The sequence below is a fragment of the Schistocerca americana genome, chromosome 1 (genome assembly GCF_021461395.2).
Source record: "Schistocerca americana isolate TAMUIC-IGC-003095 chromosome 1, iqSchAmer2.1, whole genome shotgun sequence".
In the NCBI taxonomy this organism is placed as follows: Eukaryota; Metazoa; Arthropoda; class Insecta; order Orthoptera; family Acrididae; genus Schistocerca; species Schistocerca americana.
This window is the reverse complement of record NC_060119.1, coordinates 1,150,500,965-1,150,514,703: the sequence shown is the minus strand read 5'-3', so window position 1 is coordinate 1,150,514,703 and position 13,739 is coordinate 1,150,500,965. Positions and strand designations below refer to the sequence as shown.

General features: G+C 46.1%; 1 protein-coding gene across 1 annotated transcript in view; it reads right to left on the bottom strand.

Moving 5' to 3' along the window:
• The window catches only part of LOC124597437 (nephrin-like), a 490,606-nt gene that overhangs the window by 34,846 nt on the left and 442,021 nt on the right, over positions 1-13,739 (bottom strand). Inside the window, exons 8-9 of the mRNA XM_047135938.1 lie at positions 13,442-13,572; positions 7,785-7,944 (exon numbers count right to left, since the gene is read on the bottom strand). Coding sequence (XP_046991894.1) covers positions 7,785-7,944; positions 13,442-13,572 — 291 coding nt within the window. The remainder of the gene's footprint in view (positions 1-7,784; positions 7,945-13,441; positions 13,573-13,739) is intronic.

The following is a 13,739-nucleotide window of genomic DNA, read 5'->3' as shown; positions in this document are numbered from 1 at the left end:
TGAAATAAAGTTTGAGAGACAAGAAAGTGCCTGATGGTAAAACCATAAGAGCAGGCTGACAGACAAAATTATTGATGAACTGCAGCAATATTACGGGATGGCCACTGGAAATGATACTGAAGATTTGGTGAAAATGAAGCAGGTAGTTTGGGCTATGTTCTTCCACAGACTGATGAAAAACCAGTACACCACTGTTGCGGGACTAGTTGTATTTACTTAGCTGCAACATAATAAACGCACCGTAACTCATACGACTCCTTTACTAGAAGATTAAACAACAGAACAGCATAAAAACAAATAAGTCAGTGACTGCGCCAGAGATAATAGTTACAAATGGCAATCACTCTACGTGATGTCCGACGGTCACTAACGTGAAATGCGACGATCACTAACGCTCCGTATCGTGCTGCATCGCGTTAAATACGAACATCCGCGTCAGCCGCGTCGCGCATCCTCCGTGTTCCATTTCGCCGTAACTCACGATGGCAGACCCACCACCAACTGCGGAAGTGTCTACTGGCGCAGTAGTTAATCGCGTGACAGTAAAACCACCACCTTTTTGGCAACAAAATCCCGATCTGTGGTTTGCTCAAGTAGAAAGTCAACCGCAAACGAAACGAACTACAGTTATGTAGTTGCTGCACTCAATGAAGATATGGTCGCAGAATTACGAGATATTCTGGCGTCACTACCGAGTAATGATCGTTCCACAACCATCAAGAACGCTCTGATTACCCGGCTCTCGCAGTCCGAGGCGAAGAGATTGGAGAAGCTACTCCGCACAGAGGAGCTAAGCTATGGCACGCCATCGCAACTACTACGCCGACTGCATTGATTAGCATTCCGCGGAATATCTGGCTATCGCGCCCGCCATCCGACTCGCAGAAAATATTGACAGTGTGTGCCAGCGATCTGGATGCACTCGCGCAAACCGAGGATTGCATAGCAGAAATGTATCCACCCGCATGCTTCGCAACAGTTTGCTCACAACCTCGGGCAGATAAATCTCGCCGCGCTACAAGCACAGGTTGCCGAGCTCACCGCGCAAGTAGCTGCATTACGGACCCAGACTACCAGCCGCCGCCGGCCGAAGTGGCCGTGCGGTCCTGGGCGCTAAAGTCTGGAACCGCGTGACCGCTACGGTTGCAGGTTCGAATCCTGCCTCGGGCATGGATGTGTGCGATGTCCTTAGGTTAGTTAGGTTTCAAATGGTTCAAATGGCTCTGAGCACTATGCGACTTAACTTCTGAGGTCATCAGTCGCCTAGAACTTAGAACTAATTAAACCTAACTAACCTAAGGACATCACACACATCTATGCCCGGGGCAGGATTCGAACCTGCGACCGTAGCGGCCGCTCGGTTCCAGACTGTAGCGCCTAGAACCGCACGGCCACCCTGGCCGGCTTAGTTAGGTTGAAAAAAATGGTTCAAATGGCTCTGAGCACTATGGGACTCAACTTCTGAGGTCATTAGTCCCCTAGAACTTAGAACTAGTTAAACCTAACTAACCTAAGGACATCACACACATCCATGCCCGAGGCAGGATTCGAACCTGCGACCGTAGCGGTCTCGCGGTTCCAGAATGCAGCGCCTAGAACCGCACGGCCACTTCGGCCGGCCTTAGGTTTAAGTAGTTCTAAGTTCTAGGGGACTGATGACCTCAGAAGTTAAGTCCCATAGTGCTCAGATCCATTTGAACCACTTGAACTACCAGCCGCCGATCTCGTCGCCACCGTTCACCAGGTAGGCGCAGCCGCTCACCTTCGTCAACAAGAATCTGTTGGTATCACCGACGGTATGGTTCCGAGGCGTGCAATTGTGAACTGCCGTGTGAACAGGGAAACCCAGCAGGGAGTCAGTAATGCCGGCCATTGGCTCTCCAGACGGCAGCCGTTGACTTTTTGTAACGGAACACAGCACAAAGTTATAGTATTTGGTCGACACGGGTGCTGACGTGTCGGTCTATCCATCTGCCTGTCTGCCACATCGCAAATGTGATGGCTGACATCTTTTCGCGGACAATGGTTCCACAATAACAACGTATGGTCGTGTCGCACTAGTTTTGAATTGGGCCTGCGGCGCAAATTTGAATGGCAATTTGGCGTAGCAGATGTAACTCACGCCATACTTTGAGCGGATTTTTTATCATTTTGTGGACTCCTGCCTGACCTCCGTCACTGACGCCTTCTTAACACTACTACCAACCTAGCAAGCCAAGGTCGAGTGCGTTGTGTGGAAGACACAGTAGTACGAGTGGTTACTGCTGATTCTCCATTTGTAGAGCTCCTCAGACGGTTCCCAAAGATCACATGCCAGACCTCCGCACTAGCACCTGTGCAGCACTCGACAGTGCACTATATTCTGACTACACCTGGGCCACCACTACATGCTCGACCACGCCGCTTGACACCCCAGACACTGAAGATAGTTAAGCAGGAATTCTGCTACACGCTAGCACAAGGAATCTGCCGCCCATCGAGCAGGAGATGGTCATCTCCTCTACACATGGTACCAAAGAAGAATAACGGATGGCATCCATGTGGCGACTACAGACAGCTCAACGCCAGAACCATTGCAGATCGTTATCCTGCATATCGAAGATTTTAGTTTCAATGCCCACGGTAAGCGAATCTTTTATACGTTGGACTGAGTTCTTGCGTTTTATCAGATACCTGTGGCACCTGACAACGTTGCTAAGACTGCCGTCTGCACGCTGTTCGGACATTTAAATTTACCCGAAAGCCTTTTGGACTTTGTAATACTGCCCAAACGTTTCAACGGTTCATGGATGAAGTGACATGTGGCTTAGACTTCTGCTATGTGTATATTGACGACGTTTTGGTCATGTCAAATTCACAGGCAGAACACCTATCACACTTACAACAGATCTTCACTCGTTTACGCGCATATGGCTTGCTCATCAACCCGTGGAAGTGCATTTTTGGAGCAGCTGAAGTACAGTTCCTAGGCTACACTACCAACGCTCACGGCATACGGCCACCACAGGAGAAAGTAGACACTATACTGAATTTTCCCAGCCTACGACGATTAAAGAATTACTTAGATTTCTTGGCATAACCAATTTTTACCGTCGATTCATTCGCAATCATGCCTTCCTAGCTACACCACTCAATAAGTTCTTGCAAGGTTCACCGAAGCCGAAAGACAAACTCCAGTGGGACAGTGATTCCGAGTTGGCATTTAACAAGCTGAAGACTGCCTTGGCAGAAGCTTCACTGTTAGCGCACCCAGTTCCGCAGGCGCCTCTCGCCCTGATGGTCGACGCATCTGCAACTGCTATCGGTGCTGCACTGCAACAGCAAATAGACGGGCACTGGCAGCCCTTAGCCTTTTTCAGTAAAAAGCCATCGCCATCTCAGCAGAATTGGTCCACATATGATCGCGAGCTGTATGTTGCATATGCTGCTACTAAGAAATTTCGTCACATGTTGGAAGGACAGCGGTTCACTCTCATCGCAGACATAAGCCACTAACATATGCTTTCCGCCAGCGTCCTGAGAAGGCATCGCTACGTCAGCTGCGATACCTTGACTATATCACCACCAGCATTGTCCACGTTGAAGGAGGACTACATGTGCCAGCTGATACAATCTCCAGGATTGAAGCAATCACTGAAGCAGTTGAATTTGAAGCTCTCGCCGTAGCGCAACAATCTGATACTGACCTCCGAGATTTGTTGGCGCAACCATCACGCCTACAACTCTACCGTATTACGCTGCCACTGTCAGCAGTGCAGGTGTTTTCTGATGTCGCCACCAACAAACCGACACATTTTGTCATTATTGACTTTCGACAACAGGCAATCGCCGGTTTACATAACTTGTCGCACCCTGGAACACGAGCCACTACCAGCATGGTGAAGAGAACTTTTGTCTGGCCACACATGGACAAAGATTGCAAGCAATATGTGCGACAATGTGTGGCCTGTCAACGGAATAAAGTTAGCCGGCACGTTAGGTCACCTCTTGGTACATTTCTTCCTCCAAATCAGAGATTTGATCATGTCCACCTAGACCTAGTAGGACCTCTCACACCATCGGAAGGAACCACGTACTGCCTTACAGCCATCGATCGTTTTACGCGCTTGGCCCGAGGTGCTCCCTATCGCCGACGTCACCGCCGAAACTGTCGCGACTGCATTCTTCACGGGATGGATCGCCCGTTTCGGAGTGCCGTTACGACTCACAACAGACCAAGGAAGACAGTTTGAGTCGTATTTGTTCAAAGCACTCTCTGTCCTACGTGGTACAAGGCGCATTAGAACTACAGCTTACCACCCGTAAGCAAATGGTTTAATTGAACGCATGCACCGCCAACTGAAAGTGTCGCTTCGTTGTCACGACTCACAGCGCTGGACAGAGACATTGCCCATTGTCCTCCTGGGTCTCCGTGCGTCGCTGAAAGAAGACCTGAACGCCACGACTGCAGAACTTGTTTATGGCCAGCCGATACAACTTCCCGCCGAGTTCTTTGCTAATGTGCCAGACAACGGCATTGACACTTCAGATTTTGTACAAAAGCTGCGTACAGAAATCCGGCAACTGTGGCCGGTTGCTCCAAGGGAACAACAGACCCGTCGCCCATTTGTGTTTGACGAGCTAAGGGAATGCCACTATATCTTCTTACGGCAGGACGCAGTACGCAAGCCTCTGTAGCCACCCTACGACGGACCTTATCTTGTCATCAGTAGGGAGGACAAGACAGTCAATTGATCAATTCTTCTCGGGTTATCAGCCGAGTGGTGGCGTCGTCTTATCACAATGTTTCAATGAGTGCGAAACTCATTGAAACGTTGTGACAAGACGACGCCACCACTCGGCTGATAACCCGAGAAGAATTCATCAGTGGAATACGCCGAGAAAGACTGCAATCGCATATAAGGCAGTCAATGTCGATGCGATGGGTAACCCAACAACCGTCTCCGTCGACAGGCTCAAACCAGCTTTCCACGCTCCCTACACTGGTACGGACGCATCTACACACACTACGGACATGACCGAAGCTCCAGCCACTCCACTGCACGTCACAGGTCAGCCTCAACGGACGTCTGGGGCTACCTCTAATGCACCATCAGCAGCCTGTGCACGACCCGTTGTAGCCCGGTACGGACGACATGTCCGTTTCAGCACAAAGTACCGTTGACTGTAAGGGGGGAGTGGCGAAGTGCAGTGTTACGTGCCGTGTAATGATGTGTGCAAGTGATTGCCATTTGTGATTATTATCTCTGGCGCAGTCCCTGACTTATCTTTCCTCATTTGTTTTTATGCTGTTCCTTCGTATCAGCACGGTGTGTTTTTTATGTTGCAATTAACTAAATATAACTAGTCCTTCAACAACATCACCTTTGCCCTCCTGGACATGATTCATGGTGAAATTATCGCAATGCCCAGTACTCAAACAGTTCATCAGCCATAAACATTTCATCCCACCAGCAGTCATGGATATCATAAAACCTATTTACAGAGACCCGGCAAATCCTGAATTACTGAAGTCAGACTCAGAATCCCAATGAGTCGTTCAATAGTCTTAAATGGACTCGCTTACCAAAACACGTTTTTGTTAGAATGAAGACACTAAAATGGGGGATCAGTGATGCCGTTATTGCTTTTAATGGTGGCAACATTGGTAGGATGAAAATTCTACAGTATATGGGAACTAACCCTGGAGCAAACTGCATCAGAGAACTTGAACGGACGGACAAGGTTCGCATTGATAAAGCAGAGTATGCAGCACAGTTGGCCACTAAGAAGTCGAGAAAGAAGAAGAAACTTGGAAAAAGATCAAGAGGATGATATACAGTATGGTGCAGAGTACTTCTGAGTCACTAAAAATAAAAAATTAAGCATATATTAAGTGAGTTACGGTCTTTTGAAACTTTAGAACACGCTCCTGAAAATTTACATTTTCTGTTGCATTTTTCCCTAAATCTCAGAAACCACTTCGAGTAGAGTATTAAAATTTTCAAGGAGTAATAACATAGATATCCAGTGTCTATTGAACTAAAAAAAAATAATATTATGTATAATTAAAATTATTTAGGATAACATACAAAACAGTACAAAAAAATTTAACCATGTAATTAAAAAACTGTATTTCCGAAAGCAGTGGCTAAAATGTAATTATTGTTGTTCAGTAGACTCAGAACAAACAATTTAATGTCCTGTAAAAGTTTCATGCCAACAGCTACAGTAGTTCCTGAAATACAGGGAAGCCAAGCTATTAAATTTAACGTTGTTCAGGATAGGGCGTTGCAACTCCCTTGTTGGATCACGTTTCCGGACATGCATTTCTATTCAAAATATAGTGTGTTTCAAAAAGGACTTTACAACTTTGAAAATTCATATAAATTAATTCATAGTACCTACAGAGGTGATGACAGTGCCAAATTGTAGGGAAGTACATCAAGTTTTGCATCGCGTAGATCGCTAGTGCCAAATCGCACCGTAAGGAGCGCTAGCGGCAGTTGCGTTCAAGATGGCTCCCTTCACTGGACCCGAATGTGCTATCTGTGTGTTTTGGCTTAAAGAATCGAAGTCGTCGACAACATTTCCGCGTAATTTCCGTACCAAGTACGCTAAGGATCCTCCTAGTAGACCTACAATTTGTGAGTGGCATAAATGTTTCGTAGAAACATGGTGCTCGGTAAGACATGGAAAATCATCAGGTCTTCCAAGCATATCTGACGACTTCGTACCTGGATATGTTACAATAATTTTTGATACCACAGATCGATGAGGATGACCAAGAAAGAAATGTTACTTCATGAAAGATTGTGCACCACCCCACTACCTGGATGACATCCGGGATTTTCTCTGTGAGCGCATACCAGGTCAATGGATTGGCCGTGATGCACCGATTACACGGACCCCCACGTTTCCGAGGCCTGACACCACTCGTTTTTTTATGGGGATTCATCCATGATATTGTGTTTGTAGCTCCTGTGCCGGCTTCTCTACCTGAACTTAGAGCAAGAAATTACGTCGCCACTGAGCAAGTTACATGTGCAATGCTACAGCGAGTTTGGGATAAAATTGACTTCCGGTAGGATATGTGAAGGATAACGAACGGAAGCCACATAGAACATTTAGTTTAGGGGAAAAAAACTTGATGTGTTTTCCTACAAAATAACACTAAACCCAGCTCTAAATCTTCTTTCAATAAATTTATATGAATTTTTAAAATTGTAATGTCCTTCTTGAAACACCCTTGTCCTCACTTCCCTGTACAAGCCTTTGAAGTTTATAACGGAAATTTCCGAACGCCCTATAAATTATGTGATGTCTTTTAGAAATAATTTTTGGGTGAAAAAATGACTGTCAAGGGAATCAGTGAAAATGGTGTTTCAATTAATGCAATCAAGAGGCAATGGATCCAAGACAATGAGGTCAAACATTTTCAGGAATTAGTCTTCAGGATGTCGAGAAAAAATTCCAAGTACAGAATAATTGTTATGTATGTTAAGATTCACTTACAATACAGTCGTTATTGCACGCCTTCTTTAATAATGTCTCGTCCAATGTGATCATCTGGGGGTAATTCCGAAATAAATGTTATAAGGTTCGTAGGTAATATGGGAAGTAAAATTACAAGACTCACTGTTTATTTCTGGAGATTTGTTGATATCAACTGTTTTGTTTCTTTGCCCACCAGGAATTACATACTGTAGTCTGCCCTCTTACAGCATAGCTACCGTGTTTGCAGGTCGTCTAGAAGCCACACTCACGGCACTCGGTGTGGTATGGTAGGAGTGGTCAGTACTCACACTTGACGCGGAAGTGCAGCTCCTGGGAGGCGGCCTCCCCCTGCGTGTTGGCGGCTGCGCACACGTACCGCCCCGCACTCTGCCGTCGCACCCGCTGCAGGGCCAGGCTCTGGTTGCTCACGATCACCCCAGATGCCGGCCGGTGCTCCAGCGGCGAGCCCTGGCACACGTCACACACACGTCACACCACATACTCACATGCTCCTCTCTCTCTCTCTCTCTCTGGATACCCAGCAGTAGCAAGCTGAGACTATGCGCACCAGCTCGCTGAGGTTTCGAGTGTTGCAGTGGGTAATTTGCGAAATAACTAACAAAACAAAGAGTGGACAATATAAAATAGTTACCGCTCTTTTCTTTGCTTGTTGCGCGTACTTAGTCTTGGCTGCCGTATCTTTGCTGGGGGAGTTAACTGCTGATATGGCGTAGCTGGCAGTACAGGGCTATTACAAATGATTGAAGCGATTTCATAAATTGACTGTAGCTCCATTCATTGACATATGGTCACGACACACTACAGATACGTAGAAAAACTCACAAAGTTTTGTTCGGCTGAAGCCGCACTTCAGGTTTCTGCCGCCAGAGCGCTCGAGAGCGCAGTGAGACAAAATGGCGACAGGAGCCGAGAAAGCGTATGTCGTGCTTGAAATGCACTCACATCAGTCAGTCATAACAGTGCAACTACACTTCAGGACGAAGTTCAACAAAGATCCACCAACTGCTAACTCCATTCGGCGATGGTATGCGCAGTTTAAAGCTTCTGGATGCCTCCGTAAGGGGAAATCAACGGGTCGGCCTGCAGTGAGCGAAGAAACGGTTGAACGCGTGCGGGCAAGTTTCACGTATAGTGATGTGAAAGATTCAGTGTTTAAACCTTCTCTACCAAGAAACATACCAGAACTGCGAGCTCGCATCAACAATGCTTTCGAACTCATTGATGAGGACATGCTGCGCCGAGTGTGGGAGGAACTTGATTATCGGCTTGATGTCTGCCGAATCACTAAAGGAGCACATATCGAACGTTTGTGAATGCCTAAAAAACTTTTTGATTTTTTGTATGTGTGTGCAAAGCGTCGTGAAAATATCTCAAACAATAAAGTTATTGTAGAGCTGTGAAATCGCTTCAATCATTTGTAATAACACTGTACTTTGCAGCACAATGCACCTAATTTGAAAAACGTATGTTTTTGGGGGTATGCGGGTACTTTTGATCACATGGTGTATGATATGGTGCTTGTAGTGGGAAAGAGTTGTTGCTGTCTGTTTTATTTAACACAAGCGCTCACAACGTCTTTTGGAATTGCTTTTGTGCTTTTGTATTTCTATGACCTCTGTGTTTAACCTAGCATAGTAGTTATTAGATCCTGCTAAAACTATAGTGTCAGAGAAACTAACTGGGTGGTTTCCCGGTGCTAGTGCATGATCTGCTACTGCTAATTTATCTGTCTTGCCTAGGCGTCATTTGCTCTTCCTTGAGGCGAATGTTAGAATTTCTTTTTGTAGTTCCTATGTACAGTAGGCCGCAAGTAAAAGGGATTTTATATCTCCTGCTGCGGCAAGCGGCGGGCGTAAGTCGTTTGCAATGTTCAGATATTCGCGCACCATAATTGTTCAAAATGGTTCAAATGGCTCTGAGCACTATGGGACTTAACTTCTGAGGTCATCAGTCCCCTAGAACTTAGAGCTACTTAAACCAAACTAACCTAAGGACATCATACACATCCACGCCCGAGGCAGGATTCTAATCTGCGACCGTTGCGGTCGCGCGGTTCCAGACTGTAGCGCCTAGAACCGCTCGGCCACTGCGGCCGGCTGACAATTGTTGGTTTAAAACCTGTATCAATTCCGTACGAGTAGCGATCAATAAGTGATGTAACACATTTATTTTTCTGAAATATTAGTTTTATTCAGGATTCCAGTACATCATATTATTCCCCACTCTTTTGGCTAAAAAACTCTACTTTTCAAATTAATCTCCATTCAACGCGACGACTGGGAGAGCTTATATGCCTGCATGCCACCCTACTGTTCAATGTCGGAGCCAACATCTTGCTGCATCAATAACCCCCACGCCCTTTCCGCTTACTTCTTCCTTCGTAGTGCTTCCTTCAGCGGGCCAAATTGATGGAAGTCGAAAAATGTGAGATCTGCGCTGTATGCTGGATGAGGAAGAACACTCCAATGGTGTTTTGTGAGCTCCTCTTTGGTGTGCAGACTCCTGTAAGCCTTGCGTTGTCATGGATACGGAGAATTTTGTTTGGCTTTCTGTGGCGTCGAACACGCTCGAGTCGTATCTTCAGTTTCCTGAGGATAGCACAATACATGTCAGTCTTGATCGCATCGTTGCACCACGAGGGAGGACAACAAATAGAATAACCCCTCCAGAGTCCCAGAAGACGGTCGCCATGGCTTTACCGGTTGACGGTACGTATTTGAACTTTTTTCGTCGGAGGGGAGGTGGTGTAGCGCCACTCCATGGATTGCCGTTTTGTTTGCTATTCGAAGTGATGAACTCATTTTTCAAAGCCTGTGTCAACGTTGGACAAAAAATCGTCATGATCACCCTCGTAAGCGCCGGCAATGTCGTACAGATGGTCCTTCGTTGCTCTCTATGGTCTTCAGTTAGGCGACGAGGAACCCAACTCGTGGACGAGTGTGCCACCACCACCAACAGAGACTTCCAGCTGAGCAGCGAGTTGTTTGATTGTGATCCGTAGATCAGCTCGAGTAAGAGTGTCCGCACGTTCCAACGCTGCTGGAGTCACAGCTGTGTGCGGCCGGCCGGCACGCGGGAGTTCGGACAGGTTTGATCGACCTTGTTGTGATGATGACAAACGTTTCGCCCAACGACTCACCGTGCTATTGTTCACTGGCAGGTCTCTGTAGACGTTCTGCAAGCGCCTACGAATATCAACGATGATCTGGTTTTCCGCCAAAAGAAACTCAATGAGAGGTCTCTGCTTGGAAGGCACATCCTTTGCAGACACCACTGTGAAGGCTACGTAAAGTGTCGCCACATATTGGAACTTCATGAAACTGCACTGGATGAAGCGGGAAAGGACCAGGATGTACCATAGCAAATTCCGCATGTTTTGGACCGAAATTAGCCAAGAAAAAATGGCTTGCAATACGTATTTAAGAGTATCGTGTTTCCTGAGTACTTTGCTGATGCAATCCGTGATAGCTTTTTCAAATGGAAGGAAAACTTTCCTTTTACTTGGTTGTTGTTCATTAGAAGCTCTAGACCTTAGTACTAACTCCTCCCCCTCTGAAAGCTCCAATAGCATATGTCGGCGCGACTCTGCTATCTTGGGCAGCAGTCTGATGACGTCACGCACCGACCGTTACGTGGCTGCGTAGAAACAGTTCGACTTGCTGAGCTTGTTTGAGACTGTAACTGCTCTCAGAGTCGTTGAAGCCTCTGCTGATGTCTCTAACATTGGAAAATGATACGTCAGGCAAATAACTATGCCTTGGATCACGGCTTCATGCCCATTACACAAACAATCAGTAATATCACAAACACCAGCCGTGAATGCCCAGGATTCTACGATTAAAACAGGAAAGTACCTTTCGAATTATTTCTGTGGTTCAAATGGCTCTGAGCACTATGGAACTCAACTGCTGAGGTCATTAGTCCCCTAGAACTTAGAACTAATTAAACCTAACTAACCTAAGGACATCACAAACATCCATGCCCGAGGCAGGATTCGAACCTGCGACCGTGGCGGTCTTGCGGTTCCAGGCTGCAGTGCCTTTAACCGCAAGGCTCTTTTCTGTGCTTCCGATATCTAGTGTATGGTGTCCCGTAGCTTGAACTGATTCGAAAAAACCCTCAAATGTCCGAGCCATTCTAGACCTTCTAGGGAAGAGACGGCTTCGCTTTCGTTGTTATAATTATTTCCTTTACTGAGAGTGTAAAGAACTCTGTAAGTAGTCTGTTTAGGTTTTTATGTTGGTAACGCCACGTAGTGTTCTGTATGAAAATCGCTGACTGCGCTGTGTGCAGTCTGTGGCTGGTTGGACTCATTGTTGGAATATTTGCTTGTGTAGTGTTGCGCAGTTGGATGTGAACAGCGCGTAGCGTTGGGCAGTTGGAGGTGAGCCGCCAGCAGTGGTGGATGTTGAGAGAGAGATGCCAGAGTTTTGAGAGGTTGGTATAAGCGGACGATCTGGACGTGTGTCCGTCAGAAAAAGGAAATTTGTAAAGATGGTTGTCATGAATTGATAGATATATATGATGACATTTGAACTTTATTAAAGTAAATACATTGTTTATTCTCTATCAAAATCTTTCATTTGATGACTATGCCTATCAGTAGTTAGTGCCTTCGGTAGTTAGAATCTTTTATTTAGCTGGCACTATTGGCGCTCGCTGTATTGCAGTAGTTCGAGTAACGAAGATTTTTGTGAGGTAAGTGATTCATGAAAGGTATAGGTTATTGTTACTGAGGGCCATTTTTTTGTAGGGATTATTGAAAGTCAGATGGCGTTGCGCTAAAAATATTGTGTGGCAGTATAGTGATGGTCAGAATAAGTAAAGAGAAAACTGTTTGAGTACGTAGAGTTTTGCTCAGCTGTTTGAAAATCAAATAACGTAGAAGTTTACCAGCATAGCCATTCATAATCTTTCAAGGGGATGTTTCATATGTCCACCCTTAGTCGAGGATACCTCACTGGAATCTTCTGATTTTTTCTTGTAGTTTGAGTAATTATTGTAGTTATTGTTTATTGCTAGCAAGTAATTGTAGAGAGGATTTCCTTTGTAGTTTTATTTTTTCATTGTTGTACTGTAAAACAGTTGTGACATGCATGTAGATTTGCACCAAGTATTTCGCAGCCGCGCTTCCAATTAAGTGGATATTATTTTCAGTGCTATTTTAATGTGTTTTCTTATTTTGCTCTTCAAATCGTGCTTTTCTGTGTTATCGTGTGAAATATTGTGACAATTATGGCGTGTGAAAAACGTAATACTAGGCTCCAAAGTAAACTGAGAAATGACAGTGAAGACGAGAGTAGTGTGTTCGGACCACCGTGTAATGAATTAACAGACATTCAAAGTAGTAATTTGGTAACTGTGCATAAGGAAGTGGACCAGGTGTAGACAGTGAAACAATTAGTGAACAGCGAAGCATTGTCGATCTATCGGTCGGCAACAGCTCACCTTCAACTGCCCAACGCTATGCGCTGTTCACATCCAACTGCCCAACGCTACACAAGCGAATATTCCAACAATGAGTCCAACCAGCCAAGGACTGCACACAGCGCAGTCAGTGATTTTAATACAGAACACTACATGGCGTTACCAACATAGCAACCTAAACAGACTACTTATAACAAAAGCAGCTTATGGCTACGAAACTATACGGAAATGGAGGTTGTCGGTGAGGGAAATGGTTAAGTGACGGTGAGAACACATGCGATGCTGGTGAACGTTTGGTATAAATCAACAGTGGGGGACACTCTGTTCGGAAAACTCACGGTGGAGAACCGCTAATCGGAAGGCTCCTGTGGCAGCTACAAAAGAGTCGAAACGCCACAGTCAGGAAGCCCACGTAAGCCCTCATCTGCGAGGTGTTACCCAGCGCTGGCAGCACGATTCGCACGCGAGTCGGTGTCCCTGTGTGGAGATTGTTAGAAGCGGCTTGCCATGTACTCACGTCGTGCAGCCAGTGGAGGCGCGTCCAGCGAGGGTTGGCCGCCACGTGGCACTCGAAGTAGACGTCGTCGCCCTCTTTGACGTCATCAGCGCTGAGGGTGGGGCCCAGCCGCAGCGTCACCATCGGCGCGTCTGCCAACACACACACCACATACAGTGTTTTTAACAGTCGGGCATACACGTTCCAGCAGCTCACGAAACATAGCACACGATATAAAGAGCACCACTGCGAAGAAACACAACGCAGCAACCAGCCACGATTCCATCACTTATGATAGTATTAAGCCACTATTACACGA